The sequence below is a fragment of the Diabrotica undecimpunctata genome, chromosome 4 (genome assembly GCF_040954645.1).
Source record: "Diabrotica undecimpunctata isolate CICGRU chromosome 4, icDiaUnde3, whole genome shotgun sequence".
In the NCBI taxonomy this organism is placed as follows: Eukaryota; Metazoa; Arthropoda; class Insecta; order Coleoptera; family Chrysomelidae; genus Diabrotica; species Diabrotica undecimpunctata.
Genome location: NC_092806.1, coordinates 89,800,076 through 89,819,112, shown reverse-complemented (window position 1 = coordinate 89,819,112; position 19,037 = coordinate 89,800,076). Strand labels below are relative to the sequence as shown.

Here is a 19,037-nt window from a genome sequence, read left to right as displayed (position 1 = left end):
CATGATCCATGTTTCACATCCATATGGTAATACAGTATATTTACATGTAACAAATTAAATCCTTAGTTGTAAATTTTTGAAATAATTACTCAGTATACATCCAAGTTTCATAAATGCTCCTCATAAATCTCATAAGACATGGTGTAGACTCATAAGACATTGCTCCGCAAGCCTTGTAAAACACTACACCATGTTTCTCATGGTTCTATTAAAAATAGTAACATTCATTCTAATATTTAATTTTCTGGTTGCCTTTTCCAAGGCAACATTAAAGAGGAGACACGCCAGAGCCTCCCCCTGTATTTGACCATCATTAACGTCAAAGCATGTAGAGTTTTCTCCTTCAATTCTAACGCACGAGCTTACGTTTTGCATTGATAGGTGGGTCAACTTAACCAACTTCGATGTGATCCCAAACAAAGTCTATCATTGCATTATATAATGCAGTTCTTTTAACACTGTCATAGGCTCCTTTGAAGTCGACGAAGAGATAGTGTGTATTTATGTTATATTCTAGTGACTTTTCTAGAATCTGCCCATGTGCTTGAATTTGATGTATAGTTGACTTTCCAGCAGTAAATCCTCATTGATATTGACCAACAATATCCTTTATAATATGTTTAACTCTTTCAAACAATACATTGCCGAAGATTTTATACGCAGAGTAATACCTCTACAGTTCTTACAATCCAGTTGATCGCCATTTTTATGCAATCCATATTATTTCATTTAGCCACTTTTCTGGTACCAATCCATCCTGCCATATAAGTACTAGGTATTAGTTTATGGATTACTGCAAAAAGTTGATCACTACCTTTTCATACATTTCCCAACAGATTTAATCGATTCCTGTGGCTTTATTGTCTTTGAGTTTTAGGACGGCATTTGACACTTCTATTATTGTTGGGCCTTCACTGTGTAGTTGACAATGTAGATTTTGTTGATTTTCTATGTTGTAGCCTTCTTCAATATCGTGTATATAATATATTATATAAATATATATAATATGATATAATAATAATGTACCTATAATATGATATAATCCGTATAAAACGTCTTGCGACGTCAATTTTTCATTCAATTCGTTTGTTCCATTCTTCTTTAAGTTCTTTCGAGCTCATTGAGTTTTTTATTCCTTCCATCCGTGTTTTCTACGGTAGTCCTTTCTTCTGGATTCCTGTAGTTGTTCATACAGGTACTTGTTTCGGGAGTCTACTGTCTTTCATTCATTGGACATGTCCGTACCATTTGAGCACCACTAATAGACGTAAATCCTTTAATTTTAATTTCATGAATGTTTTTATTCGTCACATCTCAACATTTTCCATTTTAGAATATTTATCATCAAACTGTAATCTACGTTAAAAACCAATTTGTCAGTAAAAAAAAAGTAACAAAAATAAACAAAAGAAAATATAAGACATAAAAAAATATCTTGTTATACATTATTTTGTAATAAAATTTTATAAAAGTTTGTCTTCGATTTGATTGTTATGAATCATTTACAGGACGATTATTTGTTACCTGTATGTACCCTTGCTAAGTTGTGAATTAACTATTTAATAAATAATATTACTTTGGTATACTCGTATTATTCTAATTACACCATAACCGCATTGAATAGAAGACCGCCCGATCGCTTTATTGTATAGGCCCAAGACTTTTCACCACAGGGGGTTTTAAGTAGGTATAAATATAAAATCTAGTACAAGGGATGACGTTTAGAATATTCTTCGTGAATGGATTTGGTTTATGTAAAGAACGATATTTTTGAAATAGATATCTCACTGAATTTTACCGTTAGGATTTTCGAGGATAAGCCTTAAAATCCTATATGACGTCAACGCACTGAAAGAAGGGTTTGGGACAGACTGTATATTGCAGCGCTTAGTCTAGGTATTATATGTATATGGGATTTACTTTATTTCTTTGGAGACTCGTGAGCCGCTACTGGATTAGACATTCTGAAAAGTTTATCCTTAAATATTAAGGTAATAACCAAATTTACCTATTGTAAAAAATATCCGACATATATGTGTCTAACTTAATTGACAAATGGTGGCATAAATAACAAAAATTCGGATGAATTAGATATTCGACTGATTTATGTCGAGTTGAACTTTTGAGTTAAATTATAAAATATTAAAATCATCGTCTGAGAGTTTCATATCATCACAATAATCAAGTTTGTGATATAACTAAAAAAATTAAAAAAAAACATACTTAACATTTTACAAATATTTATTTAATAAAAGTAGTGACTGTAGTATACATCTAAAATAGTTCATAGAACTTTAATCAAATATTAAAAAACAGAACATACTAACCAGATGCTTTGGTGCTAAAAGGGTATCAAATGCTCAACTATCTTCAATACTAATATTTTCACTTTATGTAGATATGTAAAGTGAATCTGATATGAGCAATAACATAAAAATTTGTCGCTATTTGTTTTCAATAATTATTAGAATCATTTAATACCAAGCACTTGGATAGATTTGATAAGATTATAGAACAGATATTTATCCATAACACTTCAAAACAATTAGAGTGAAAGACTCTTTTAATAACATGCTATAGCAAGTCAAAATTGAAATTAATTTTACTTAATCACAAAGTATTATTGTATAAGATGAATGCCATAATTACAACAGTGACTGGTAAGTAGCATTAATTAATAATACTAGTTCATTTCATTGTATTAACTCAAGAAATTTTTTATAATTATAATATAGATTTTGCTCCTGAAGTAGAACCTACATTTAGTATTTATAAGTCTCACGGTGTAACGTTAAATTTTTAATCTGTTAATTTTTTTAGTCTAGAGTACAATTATAACGTTAAATTTTTTACTTTAGAGTAAAATTTTAACGTTAAATTTTTACTCTGTGTCTGTGTATTAAAATTTTACTGTCTGATTCAAAATAAATACCCTGTTGGAAAATATGATCTATACTATGTTAGAAAAAGATATTTAGGTGCTTTTTTAGTTTCTCCCTGATTTGTGGAAAAGCCCAACAATACAACAATTAGAGAACAATTTTTTTGAGTGGGATGTGTTGCATTTGTAACTATTATCACAGATACATATTTATTTTTCAATATTTCAATTTTCGAATCAATGTTTTTCTTATTTTTATTTAAAATTACAGTAAATAAAATAAAATAAATTAATTTTAAAATTAAACTAGCAAATTAATTTTATAATCAAAATTGTAACTATAATTATTTAATACTGAAATTAAAATAACGTTATAATTAAAATAAGTTTTATAAATAATTAATATTTAATTTAAATAAGTGATGGATTCGACCGTTACTTGATGGAAATTTATTTTATATATCAGTAAAACACCGAAAACTTTATTTTCAAAACTTCCACAAAATTTATTATGATATTTCGTTACTACAGCTGTTTCCGCAGAGTGCCTTTCTCAAGTGATCTATTTTTGTACGTGTTTACAATTTATAGTCTTTACGAAATAGGTTTAGGGGGGGAGAACTGTTTGTCTCAAGTTCATCATTCAGAATATGTCTGTGTTTTTTAATTTGTTACTTTCCATAGATTCTAATAAAGATAGCTTAAGGCCTTTATTTTGGATGTGAAGAATTTGAAATTCGTCATTAAAAGACTGATTATGATCTAGGAGGTGAAGTGCGTATGTAGAATGTGTTTTCGTATTATTGAAAGCCCTTTTATGTTTTGCTATACGTTTGTTAAAGGTTCTACCAGTTTGACCGATGTAAGTTTTTGGGCAGTCGCCGCATTTAAGTTGTAAAAATACACCACTGTGTAAGTGCTTTTTATTTTGGTGTTGTTTTTAATATATTTGAATAAGTTTTTAGTTTTAGTTTAGTGTTGTTTTTATTTAAAATTTGATTAATTGTTTGTTCGTTGTACCCATTGTTTACTGCTATTTGCTTAATGATGTTTAATTATGTCTCAAAGTTGTATTTTGACATCGGAATTTCTATTAATCTATATAACATGCTATGATAGGCTGCCAGTTTATGTTGTGTAGGATGAGATAATGAATTGTGAATAGTCGTGTCAGTATGGGTAGGTTTATGAAATACGGCGAATTTATGTTTATTTTTAAGTCTGATGATTTTTAAATCTAAAAAATTAATGGATTGATTTTGTTCTGTTTCTATTGTAAATTTAATATGACTATGTATAGAATTATTATACGATAAAAACTGATCAAGCGTCCACATGCCCGTTATTGCGAAATCTCACTGTAATTGCCATCGACGCATGCTGTTTTGCCGTTCTCTTCTTCTAAGTTCACCAAGGCACAATGTAGTTGTTCAATGGGTAGCATCCCAGATATGACGTATATTGCGTCCTCATATACTGTGAGGAATGCGCTGGAAACTCTTAAAACACGCAGATGATATACTGATGCGATATTCCTCCGTGATTCCTGGGTTCCGATGGTGTCAGGCCTAATTGATATTCCGTATGTTAATATAAGCGTGACTACTGACGACAATAACGTCCTCCTGCTTTGTTTTGGTCCACGTATATTCGACATTAGCCGTGACAAGGCTGCTTTTACTACTGACCCTTTATTACTGACCCTTAATTACTGACATACTCTACGTGTTGCATGAAGCTGAGTCTGGCATCAAACAGTACTCCCAAGTACCGAAGGAATGGATGTAATTTCATGTTCTCCAATGCTCAACGTTACGATTTCCACCTGTTTCCGACTACTAATAAGCACTGCCCAAGTTTTGTGCTTCGCTAGTTTTAAATTGACTGTGTTCATCCACTGGCAGATTCTCTTGAAGATGATGTAGAATGTGAGATTTATTTCCTTAACATGCAAAACATTTTTGATGGGAAATGTAACCACCAGACAGTACTTCTTAGTACCACTCTTTTATCTGGTCCCTGTGATCGCCTACTTAGCTGTGTTAATGATAAGATTAATGGCATCTAGTGTTGAGTGCCCTTTTCGAAGACCATACTGATTGCTGTTGAGCAGAGGTTCAACTGCGGCTCTTGATTGAACTATTCGTTATAATATTTTGCCGGCTGTATCCAGCGGACGATAAGATTATGGATACTCTGGTGGTTTCTTCCCTTTTGGGCAAAGCACTAATCTTTGTTGCCTTCATATGTGGGAAAGAATCTTCCTTGAGGCATTAGTAAATCTCCAGGAATAGTGCCGATTATTCTTTGGAAGCTGCTTTTTAAGCGATGTTTGGGATTACATCTAAGCCCGATCTTGATTATTTCCTACCCTATTACATGCCTCCATCAGTTGATGCTCCGTCATCGAGAGGATTTCTTCAGCTTCACACTCCTCAATTGGATGAGAAAAGTATTGTTGAGGGAATATCGTAGTAACTATTTTCTCTATGAGCAAATAAATATATATATATATATATATATATATATATATATATATATATATATATATATATATATATATACAAACAACACAGTTTATTAGGGTTACAGTCAGAAAATTGGCCGAGATGTTTAATACCAAATGAAACACTCTTTTGACTTTTTGTCTAGCTTTCGAAATGGTTTTATTCCTTTTTCAAGACACTGTAATAAGAAAAATATGTAAATATGTATTTATAAATTATCACAATTCTTCAGTGCAACTTACTAGTCGTTGAGATTATTTATAAAAGCATTGCCACTCAACATTAATAACACACATATAAAATATAAAATAATGGACAAAATACATTCTAAACTTTTAAAATTTAGGTAAAGATAGTAAAACTTAGTTTATGGCATCTTTTACTGGTGTGTTTTAACTCTGACACATAGAGAACAGAAAGAAAAAACCCTATGATTAAAAAGTAATTAGGTATACTTAATATTATATTTCTTTTTAATAATTACTAGAGGCCCATCTTGTGTGATTAATATTGGCAATGTTGCCAACCCAGTTCTCGTTTCTTTTGCTTGAGGTTTTACCTAATGTTTCTCTTGTTGTATTCTTAATTATAGTTTGGATGATATTCCATTCGTCTTCAATATTATTTTCTTTTCCTCTTTCATTTAATATTAGCTTTATTTTCTGCTGGTACAAAGAAAAACTAATAGCCCTAATAATTATTTTATAATAACTTCTCTGATTTTCTGGGAAACAAAGTTGTCAATCATTTCGGTGATATCAATTCCTTAATATTGTTCTGAAGCTATTTTCTTGTGGCATTTTAAATTAATTACTATTTAACTGGGAATAAGCCACAATTAAAGGTTAAAATACGTTTATTGACGTTTCAATTTCCACTTCGGAAATCGTTCTCAAAATACAAACATTAGTAAATTAAACAAATTTTGTTTTTGTTACTTAGTGAAAAATTCTTCTAATAATTTAATTTTATCTGACTCATCTATATTGACAATTCAGACATACATTATACATTTTAAAGTAGACGACTTTAAAATGATATTGCCAATATTGTTGAGTTGCGTTCCTGGGACGACTTTACTTATAAGATAGTTCATTCGATTACATGAAATCAACTTTAACTTGAGAATATCCGTCAGAAAAGATCATAACATGTAATTCGTCTTTAAAAAGACAAATACATGCCATGATGACAGTAAAATTCTCCTGTTAGTGATTCCATAGTAAATTATGAGGGAAAAACCAGGAAAAAAACCTCATAATACTATCCCGACATGGTAAGTATTTGATCTTGTATTTAGTTTACCTTCAATAAATACCAAATTCCGATTTTATATGTTTGTGATTTAAAAAATATAAATGATGTATTCTCTATATGTTACTGACTTACCAATACTGGTATTTTCTTTTTAATAACTTCCTCTTTCAATATGGGTAACCAGATCCTACTACATTCTGCCGAGGAATTCGCGACACAATTGGTCTCATTTAGCATAATTAGAGCCGCTTCTTTGATTTTTCTCTTTTTACCATCCGTTTCTTTTAGGACTATATTTGAATCATTCCATTGAACCCTATGTTCATTATCCCATGCATGTTTACATATTTGAGATCTATCAAATTCTCTATTTTTAATATAGGATTGATGTTCACTTATTCTAACACTTAATGGCCTTGATGTTTCACCTAAATAAAACTGATCGCATTCACAAGGTATTTTATAAATGCAATTCTTTGTCCTTTCTTGTTCATTGTTAGGTTTGATTTTGGACAAAATAGATCTCAACGTGTTTGTTGTTTTGAATGTTGTTAAAATGTTGAATTTATTTTCTATCCTTTTAAGCTTTTCCGATAATCCTTTTATATATGGTATTGTTATTTTCCTCGTATTATCCCTTGTATAGGCTGTAGGATCTCGTTATAAGTTGTTTTGTTCTATTCGATCGATTGTTGAAAATTCCCTATTTATAAACGATAAAGGATAATCATTTTTTAATAAAACAGATGTTAACAAATGTTTCTCCTCCAAGAACGAATTTTCGTTAGAACAAGTAATTTTGGCTCTATCGTATAAGGATTTAATGATTCCCTTTTTAATATTAATATTGTGATTTGATTTGAAATTTAAATATCTGTTGGTGTGTGTTGGTTTTCTAAAAAATGAGTCAGATAAAATTAAATTATTAGAAGAATTTAATTTACTAATGTATGTATTTTGAGAACGATTTCCGAAGTGGAAATTGAAACGTCAATAAACGTATTTTAACCTTTAATTGTGGCTTATTCCCAGTTAAATAGTAATCAATTCCTTAGGAGAATTCCAATTTTATAGAGATAATAACCAAATCTGTACGTCTTCCATGGTCATATTATTTTTTAAATAATTTTTAATTTACTGAAACAGATAAACTTTAATTTACAGAAAATCAAAAAAGTTATTTTAAAATAATTATTAGGACTATTAGTTGTTCTTTGTACCAGCAGAAAATAAAGCTAATATTAAATGAAAGAGGAAAAGAAAATAATATTGAAGACGACTGAAATATCATCCAAATGATAATTAAGAATACAACAAGGGAAACATTAGGTGAAACCTCAAGCAAAAAACGCGAACTGGTTTGGTCAACATTGCCAATAACTAGTAAATAGCAAAAATACAGCTAGGCAGAAATGTCTACAAAGGAATTCCCGATTTAATAGAAGGATATATGAAGAACTAAGAAGGGATGCAAGGAGAATATATAGAAGAGAAAAGAGTGAAATGTTAAATAAAAAATACAACAAATTACAGACTATAATACCAGAAGAAAAACTAGAAAATTTTACAAGAAAATCAAGTGATATACTCAAGAACACAGTACAAGAACAACAGTGTGCAATAACAAAAACTGGACATTTATCAGCGAGAAACAGGAACTAATGAAAAGATGGAAGAAGCATTTTCAAGAGCTCTTAAACACAACTTAAAGAGCAGTTCCTTAAAAAGGAACCAATATTGAAAGAAACTATATACGTCAAAAAACATCTGAAAAATTACAAAGCACCTGGCATAGATGGAATAACTGCAGAACTGATAAAAAACGGTAAACATGTGCTATGGAAGCGTATCCATAAACTAATCTGTCGCATATAGACACTAAAAGTCATTCCAAAAGATTAGAAAGTAGAAATCATATTTCCTATGTAGAAGGGGGAGGACAAACGACTCTGTAACGTTATAGGGCCTTAACAGTGTTAAATGCCACCTTAGGCATTGCGCATATGCATCTTGTCCTTTATTGACCACGAAAAAGCTTTCGATAAAGTAAACATGAAAAAATAATATCAATATTTATGAAGCAGTACATCGACAATAAAATCATAAGGATAATCCAAAGATTATATTGAAACCAAAGTGCCATAGTTCAAATGGATGATCAATAGTCAGAAGAAATGAAGATTTGTAGATGAATTAGACAGGGATGGGTTTATCGCCACTTTTTTTTAACTTCTATTCTGAAGAAATTTTCAAAAACTGTGATCATTGCAACGAGTATAGAAGAGTTACAACATGTGATAAGATGGGAATTATTATAAATGCTAAAAAAAAAAACGAAATATATGCCAATTACAAAAGACCACAAAATATACACCACATATTGACAATTAATGGTAATACATGTAGAAAAATATCAGTACTTGGGAACTTTGATCAATGAAATCAATGATTATACTGCGGAAATAAACAGGCGAATAGAGATTGCCAGATCAGCATTCTGCAACTCCTAACGTGCAAAAATCTTAATATGGAAATCAGACCACGTACCATTCGATGTTATATATTTTTATTATTATATGGAGCAGAGACTTAAACCTTAAAAAATGCAATTTAAAAAGGATCGAGGCTTTCGAACTCTGGTTATATACCGCAAAGTATTAAAAATATCATGGACTGATAGAATTACAAATAAAGAAGTACTGGAGAGAGTTGGTAAATAAACAAAACTAATCACCACTATACAAACCAGAAAACTGGAGTACCTAGGCCATGTGATGAGGAGACCAAAATAAGAAATTTTAAGACTCATAATACAGGGAAAGATTCAAGAAAGAAGATCTGTTGGCCACAGGCAGAATTCTTGGTTAAAGAATCTACGTGATTGGTATCAATGCAGATCTATTGATTTGTTTAGAGCAGCAATTTCAAAAATAGAAATAGCCATTATAATTGCCAACCTACGTAGGGTTGACGGCACAATAAGAAGAAGAAGAAGTCTTCAATTTACAACTTGCATATTGATTTCATTCAGGTGTTTGATGAAGTAGATTGACAAAACCTGTTAAAACAACTATAAGTGTTAGTAGCCCAGTCTGGTTAAAAAAAAAGGTGGAAAAATGTTTCGCAGATATCTGAAGCTTTTAAGACATAGGTGGGGGATACTAGATGATGAATAGATGAAAAGATACTCCTAGTTTTACCTTGCGTTTTTTTTAAGCAATAATTTATGGTCACAATTTGATTTTTTGTCTATAAATTTTTTCCCTTATATTTTAAATAAACAATATTTATGTCATTTTTTTTATGTCAAGAATATCTTTATTTAACCGTTTTTTTAATTAAAATTGATAAATAATTTACAGAGATATTTGCAAAAAAGCAGTTTTTTTGCACTAATTTATAAATTTTATTAATTTTTTTATTAACAAAATAAAATGATATTAATACATTTAAGCATCAAGGAATTACCATCTTTTAGATTTGTGCGAAATTTCCACCCGATCAGTCAAATATTTTATAAGTTATTTAATTTGTTTATCCCTGAGGCTAATTATTTAAACTATTGAGCTTGCCCTATGCATGATGCTAAACACATTCAGCAAATTTGATAGGATTCTTTAAGACTTAGACTATCTCAGAAGTTAAATGCATATTGAGTTTTCATCAAAATTATTTACAAAATAAACGTTTGAAAAAGGGGTATGTTTTTTACTTATAAACAATTGTAATAACTTCTATATTTTTCAAGCTACAAACTTGTACGTACAACCATTGGATAGCTGGTAAAAAAGCTCACATTAAAAAATAAAAAACCTTCAATGAGCAATAGGAACGAAGTTAGTGACTATTTTTAAAAAATCATATCTTAAAAAAAAAATTACATTATCTCGGCTTCCTTTGCAGCTGCAAGCCTCTTTTTTTTATTCTGGGGTAGCTCATCGAAATATGAATAACTACATAGTTTTCACTGGCCGGAAAATATGGGGAAACTCGAAAAAATTGAGTCCATTTGAAATTCACCCTAAATACTTACTTTTTTTTTAATTTGCTTGAATAGTCTGTCGCAGTATTAATAATGATGACATAATTTTCACCCCCCATAAATCTCGGAAAATCCCGGAAAATCAACATATGTTTTTTCATTTTATATCAATGATGTAATAATACTTATATATTTTATAAATTAAATTTCAGGTAATTTTTTACACATTATATTATTGTATTCCTTATATTAATTATAATTGTTTGTATTTTTATAATTAACAATATTGATTTTTATTCTATTTTTCTTACAAATATGATATACAATATTAATCTAATCTGCCTTACTGCTTTGATAAAATAAGTCGATTTTTTCATCACTTGCCTTATTAAATTTTGCAATGTTTATTGAACTTTACTTTTTTTATTTTCTTTACATACATTGGTTTAAAAGTTAAAATTTGGTTCATTTATTCGACTTCACTGTCAGGTCTCAACCTTTTTGTTGCAGGTTGTTTGTCTTCACTTATTAAGGCAGTCTTTCCATACATTAACATATTAATGGGCGATCTTAATGCCAAGGTGGGTCAAGGTAAGGTAGGAGAACAAGTAGGAAAATATGGGCTTGGAAACAGAAATGACAGAGGAGATCGATTGATTCAATTTTGCCAAAGTGAAGACTTCGTAATAACAAATACCTTTTTTAAATTACCTCCTCGACGGTTATATACATGGACATCTCCACAACATACCAAAGAAAAAATAGTGAGAAATCAAATAGACTACATTATGATAGCAAGGAGGTATCATAATGCTGTTAAATGTACTAAGACGCACCCAAGAGCTGATATAGGCTCAGATGATAACCCGGTAGTTACTGTGATAGAGGCGAGACCAAAAAAGATTAGAAGACCACACAGAAAGGCACTAGATTTAAATAAACTTAGAAACAAAAATATACGACAAGAAACAGGAGAAGAAATAAATGAAAACCTCCGTTCAGTGCAGCAACAAATTAACGATACAAACAACGTTAACCAAAAATTAAAGTACATAAATACAGCTATACAAACAGCAGGAAAGAAACATCTTACAAAAACAACAACAAAGAATAAGGGGTGGATGACACAAGATATACTAGACTTGATGGAACAAAGAAGAAAGATGAAGAATTACCCAGACAAATACTAAGAAATAAATAAACACATAAAAAAGAGAATAAAAGAAGCCAAAGAGGAATGGATTAAAGAACAATGTGAAGAAATGGGAACCTATGAGAAAAAGTATGATGCGTTCAATAGGCACAAAAAAGTAAAAGAGATAACAGGAAGCATAAAGAAATGCCAAATAGGTAAACTTAAAGACAAAGATGGAAATCTTATTGTAGATCTAGAGAATAAAATAAAAAGATGGACAGAATACCTGAATGCATTTTTGAAGACGATAGAAACAACTTAACTCAGATAATCAATGCAATTGGGCCAGACATATTGAAAGAAGAAGTAGAATACGCAATAAGAAACGCTAAAAATGGAAAAGCAAATGGACCTGATGAAATTCCTACAGAACTGTTGAAGCTTTTGAATGATAAATCCGTAACCATAATATTAAATTTTGCAGCGAGGAGCTAAAACAGTTTCCCCTCCACTTTCCTATGCCGATCTTTCGAAAGTAACTTCGTTTCGAAATGTTTTAAGTTTCGAAAAATTGGATGAATTTTATAGCTGTAAAATTTAATATAAAGTTTAGATTTTCATTCAAAATTTGTGCAAATTTAACTTCTTAATGTTTATAAACAATGGAGATATAATTAACAAAAAAATTGTCGCTAACTTCGTTCCTATTGTTTATAGAAGGTATATTTTTTTTGTTTAATGTGAGTTTTTTACCAGCTATCTAATGGTTATACGTACAAGTCTGTAGCTTGAAAAATATAGAAGTTATTACAATTGTTTATAAGTAAAAAACATACCCCTTTTTCAAACGTTTATTTTGTAAATTGTTCGTGATGTATAAAATATTTAATCGTGATACAGGATGGACATAGACAATCCGTTCTTAAATTCAAATAAAGTGAGCAGATCTCCGCCGAGAAGTTCAACTTCAGAAAAACACATTGCTAATCTGCAAATAACTACCATGCAACAACCATCGAGCAACAGAACCTTGTCTAGCGAACAACAAAGGAATGAAAATTGCTTAACCAATATAGTACTCCAAGAGACAGAGTCAACTGAGAATCAACATGAACAACCAGGTAACTCTTTTCTTTCTAATCATGCTTCTTCTTCTTCTTATCTACCGTCACAAATATACATCGCTAATCCACAAGATAGCCAAGAAAACAGAGATCAAGAATGGAAAACTGTTCAAGCCCACAAACGAGCAAGAAATGACAGCCCTGGAGGTGATAAACAACTAAAACAAACAATAATGAGCGATTACTGGCTCAAAGCACCCACACCAACGTCTAATAGATTTGCTAGCTTAGATGAAGTACCTGATGAGACCAACCAAACCAGAACTGATGCAGTTAAAGAAAGTATTCAACCCCCACCCATATTCGTTTCAGATGTAGGTGATATACAACCTCTTCGACAATTGTTAGAAACAATATCCCCTCTGGGATATTCCATCAAATGTCTCTAAAACAACCAAGTAAAGATCCAGCCCTCAACTTCTGAATATTACCGAAACATAACCAAAGCACTCAATGAGAAAAATACACATTATTACACCTACCAAACAAAGGAAGAAAGAACATTCCGAGTTGTGCTTCGTAATATGCATCAGACAGCAGATAAAGACGCTTTAGTCCATGAGCTAGGATTAATGGGACACGAAGTAACCAACATAGCTAATATATATAAGAATGAATCCAAAATAGCGCTTCCGCTCTTTTATATAGAATTAAAAACTAAGCCAAATAATAAAGACATATATGATGTGAGAACACTCCAGAACATGATTGTGTCCTTCGAACCACCATATCCCAAACGTCAGGTTCCCCAATGTACCAAATGTCAACGCTACGGTCACACACAAAAATTCTGCCATATGCCTCCAAGATGCGTAAAGTGTGCAAGTAATCATCTTACTTTACACTGTCCACGAAAAGAACGCAGCAATAACGTAAAATGTGTACTTTGTATGGGAAACCATCCGGCCAACTATAAGGGCTGCAGCGTATACAAACAAATACAAAAAGAAAAATTCCCCCAACTCAGAAAGAATCAAGAGACCCACAGAACAGACACTCATGAAACCAATAGTCAAAGAGTAACCCCTGGTGTTTCTTACGCTCAAAAAACTTCAGGAAATAGTCAAGCGGATGAAATCACAAATCAACAAACTAATGTCGGCTCAAACCATTCAACGGAAATTGCCAACCTTGAAAACCTGATGACAAAACTAGTAGAGAGAATGGACACTATGCTTAACCTTCTTATGACTATGATTTCCAAAATGCACTAATGCAACACAGACTTAAAATAGCCGTCTGGAACTCAAATGGCCTAACGAACCACATCCAAGAAATAAAAATTTTCCTCGACGAGAAGAAAATTGATGTTATGCTTGTATCAGAAGCTCATCTAACAGACAAAAACTATATCAAAATTCCCAAGTACATTGTCCACTACACAAAACATCCAAATGACAAGGCACACGGTGGCACAGCTATTATTATCAAATCTAATATAAAACACCATGAGTTAAATAAGCTCAGTGAAAAGTACCTGCAATCAACTAGCATTGTCATCGAAGACTGGCTAGGCAACCTTACCTTATCTGCGGTCTACTGTCCTCCTGGTTAACCAATCAACGAAAACAACTTTAGCACCTATTTCAGTTCTCTTGGACACAAATTCATAGCAGGAGGAGACTTTAACTGTAAACATCATCACTGGGGCTCTAGGGTAATTACAACAAGGGGTAGACAACTGCTGAAGTCAATAACAGGAAACAACCTACAACACATATCTACAGGAGAACCAACTTATTGGCCTACAGATCCAAATAAAACACCAGATCTCTTAGACTTCTGTGTGATTAAAGGTATCTCTCTTAACTATTTAGCAATAGAATCATGCTGGGACCTCTCTTCAGATCATTCTCCCATTCTAATTGACCTAGACTCCAAAATCATACTCAGAAATAAGCCTCCAGTCCTAACCAATAATCAAACAAATTGGAAAATATTCCGAAGCGCACTAGCAGAACAAATACCAACGAACTTGCCACTTAAAACAGAATTACAAATTGAAAATGCGGTACAACAACTTACTACCTCGATACAAAAGGCAGGTTGGATTTCTACTCCTGAACAAACAACATGGAAGGAAAGCATAAACTGTTCGCAAAGTGCAAAAAACCTGATCGATGAGAAAAGAAAACTTAGGAAAAAGTGGCAAAACACACACGCTCCTATTGACAAACAAAATTTAAACAGAATTACCAGAAGACTTAAAAATCTATTAAAAGAAGAGAAAAACAGGGGGATCCAAACTTACTTAGAAAATTTGACTCCGTCCAAAGACACCAATTATTCTCTATGGAAGGCGACGAGAAAGGTAAAAGGTCCACAAGACGCCATACCTCCTCTAAAAAATGTCAAAGGTAAATGGGCAAGAACAGACACAGAAAAATCTGAAACATTCGCTGAACATCTTTCTACAGTATTTAGTCCATTTAACAGAGTAGTGCCATTAGAACAAGAAGAACCATTTAATTCTTTTCTTGAGGCTCCATATCAAATGGATCTACCAATCACCAAGTTTAATATTAAAGAAGTAAAACAGATAATAAAGAATGAAATACAACCCAATAAGGCTCCGGGATTCGACCTCATAACGGGTAAGATTCTCCAGGAACTAACCAATGACTATTACAGAATAATCACTATGATCTTCAATGCTATGCTTTGTCTGCATTACTTCCCTCTGCAATGGAAAGTGGCACAGATTATACTCATTCAAAAACCTGGTAAAGATCCAAAAGATGTCAACTCATACCGACCGATTAGTCTACTCCCAGTCATCTCTAAGGTCTTCGAAAAACTTCTACTACGAAAAATCAAACCAATATTGGACGAAAAGTGTCTCATACCTGACCATCAATTCGGTTTTCGTAACCAACATGGTACAATAGAACAAGTTCACAGACTATACACAACAATAAGAAGTAGTCTCGAGAACAAGCAATATTGTACTGCAGCCTTTTTAGACGCCTCTCAAGCTTTTGACAAGGTGTGGCATACAGGACTTCTGTACAAATTAAAGAAAAATTTACCTTACCCTTACTTTAAACTGCTTCAATCATACCTTACAGAAAGGAGATATCTGGTAAAATATAGTGAAGCCTATAAAAAACTCTACCCCATCCTATCTGGTGTACCTCAGGGTAGTGTGCTCGGACCGATTCTGTACCTGATATATACGGCTGACTTGCCAATAAGCAATAATCTAACGCTTGCAACATTCGCAGATGATACTGCTTTCTTGTCCTCTCATAGCAACCCAACAATAGCATCAGAGAGACTGCAACTACATATGAACAAAACAAATGAATGGCTTAAACTCTGGAGAATTAGAGTAAACCCCTCAAAATCTACACAAATTACATTCACTCTAAGAAGAGGTACATGTCCACAAGTTAACCTCAATGGACATCCTTTGCCCCAAAAGCATGACGTAAAATACTTAGGTATTCACCTTGACAAACGTCTAACTTGGACCAAACATATATGGACGAAAAGGCTTCAATTGGGAATTTTATACAGAAAACTTTACTGGATGTTGGGAAAAAACTCTCACCTATCGATTGACAACAAGCTGCTAATATACAATATAATAATAAAACCCATTTGGACATATGGTTCACAGCTCTGGGGTTCAGCTAGCAAATCTAATATTATGATAATACAAAGATTCCAATCCAAAACTCTGAGAACAATCGCTAATGCACCTTGGTATATCTAGAATGATGCAATACATAGAGATCTTCAGGTACTAACAGTCTCTGAAGAGTGCAAAAAAACCTCTGAACAATATCAAAACAGGTTGCGGGTGCATCCTAATACCCTGGCACACAATCTTCTCAACAACCAACAAGCGAAGAGATTGAAGCGACATGACCCCTTGGACCTACCTCACCTATCCTGACAGAGCCTACAGCAGTGGGAGTTACGCCTTCAACAGCACCCAGCCATTGTGATCAGTGCCGCTTTTAGTGCCCGCGTATCAGTGTATGTGCGCATCCTACCGGTAAAAAGCCAATTTGTGTCGTGATGATTTGGTCACTGGACCTTACATCTCTCTGTCATGTAAAGACAAAAAATTTTACTTATTGTTTTCACTGCAAAACAGATTGTAAAAATCTTAAATGTTAATAAAAAAAAAAAAAAAAAAAAATTATTTTGTAAATAATTTCGATGAAAACTCAATATTCATTTAACTTCTGAGATAGTATAAGTCTTAAAGAATCCTATGAAATTTATTAAATGTGTCTAGCATTATTCATAGGGCAAGTTCAATGGTTTAAATAATTAGTCCCAGGGATAAACAAATTGAATAACTTTTAAACTATTTAACCGATCGGGGGAAAATTTCGCACAAATTTAAAGGACGTTAATTCCTCAATGTTGAAATGTATTAATAACATTTTATTTTGTTAATAAAAAAATTAATTAAATTTATAAATTAGTGCAAAAAAACTGCTTTTTTGCAAATATCTCCGTAAATTATCTATCAATTTTAATTGAAAAAACGGGAAAATAAAGATATTCTTGATATAAAAAAATGGTATAAATATTGTTTATTTAAATTATAAGGGAAAAAACTTATAGATAAAAAATCAAATTTTGACCATAAATTATTGTTTAAAAAAAACGAAAGGTAAAAATAGGAGTATCTTTTTATCTATTCGTCATCTAGTAACCCCCACCTATGTCTTAAAAGCTTGAGATATCTGCGAAACATTTTGCCGTGAAATGGATGATTTTTGTATAACCAGACTGGGCTATAGGAATACCGAAAAAGTTAGTTAAACTTATACATATATGACTTTGGAGGGTTCCAAGGCCTTGGTGAAAGGCCTTGAATCTTTTAAAAAAAATTAGCTTTGTAGTATTTGTTTATATAGTATTTGTTTAAAAAATAAATGACCGAAATAAAATTTTTGTTCAAAAATTAAATAAATAAACAAAAATTTTTGTTCACAAATTAATTACTATTAATGGAATTAAAACTATTTGCGGCCAATTGTTAAATGACAACCTATTATGAATATATCCTCCTAATTAAAGCTTTAGATAAAGATTTAAATATTTGCACATTTCATGTAGCGTAAAGGACAGAAAACGATAATTAAGAAATTATCGGAAATTAAAAATATCTGCCGATTCTAGAAATGTATTATACTTATAACCTACTATTAGCAAAAACTCAATATTCTCTTTCTCTTTCATACTTAATGTTGCTGGTATACTCGGTTCGCTATCTCCAGTCCGAACTGTCTAGTGAATTTAGTAATTATTTTTTTGCGAAGTTAGTTACTTTTTGACAGACTCGAAGTGGCTGGAAATTACCTACTATACAACCAAGCACACGTACTTATAGCCAATATTAATAGTAAACAAACTAAATAGTATATAAAATAGAACTTTACACATTACCGACAATCAATATTTATTTATTTGCACCATATAAAGGGTGATTCATTTAGATGTACCTTTTTTGGTGGGGATTTGATTGGAGATCGTGCATGAATACTGTCAAACTGACATTTCGCTTTTATTCAGTATTGTTTGAAATTTTATGATGGAAAGACTTAGTCCGGCACAGCGTCTAGAAATTATTAAGTTGTACTTTGAAAATGGGAGTTCTGTGAGGAATTAGAGCAATTTATGGTCCGTATAATCGGCCTATCGAACGTACAATTCGCTTTACGATTAGTAAATTTAAAACCCAGTTTTCATTATTGGATAACACGCGACCAAATAGACCCCATTCAGCAGGTACTGAATAAAATATAGCGGACATAACGGATAGTGTACTCGAAAATAATAAAGAATCGATTCGTCGCCGTTCTTAAAAGCTTGGCTTGTCATATGCAACAACTTGGCGTATTTTACGTAAGGATTTTGTTTTAAAAGCATACAAAATGCAATTAGTGCAAGAGCTGAAGCCAACCGACCTTTTGAGTCGTCACCGTTTCAGTCGATGGGCTCTTAATAAACTTTCAGAAGATCCACTGTTTTCGAGAAAAATTTTGTTTTCAGATGAAGCACATTTTTGGTTTAATGGGTACGTTAATAAACAAAATGCCAGTATTTGGGGTGATAAACAACCCAAAGAGGTTCAAGAGTTGCCATTACACCCTGAAAAAACCACTGTTTGGTGTGGTTTATGGGC

The 19,037-nt window shown here is 32.0% G+C and overlaps 1 protein-coding gene across 2 annotated transcripts in view; it reads left to right on the top strand.

Moving 5' to 3' along the window:
* Positions 1-2,464: 2,464 nt before the first annotated feature.
* Positions 2,465-19,037, top strand: part of LOC140439754 (facilitated trehalose transporter Tret1-like) — an 89,114-nt gene continuing 72,541 nt past the window's right edge. Inside the window, exons 1-2 of one of the 2 annotated variants that reach the window (XM_072529894.1) lie at positions 2,465-2,660; positions 12,663-12,883. In XM_072529894.1, coding sequence (XP_072385995.1) covers positions 12,664-12,883 — 220 coding nt within the window. In that variant the 5' untranslated portion in view covers positions 2,465-2,660; position 12,663. The remainder of the gene's footprint in view (positions 2,661-12,662; positions 12,884-19,037) is intronic. The other variant, XM_072529895.1, reaches the window with a different exon arrangement.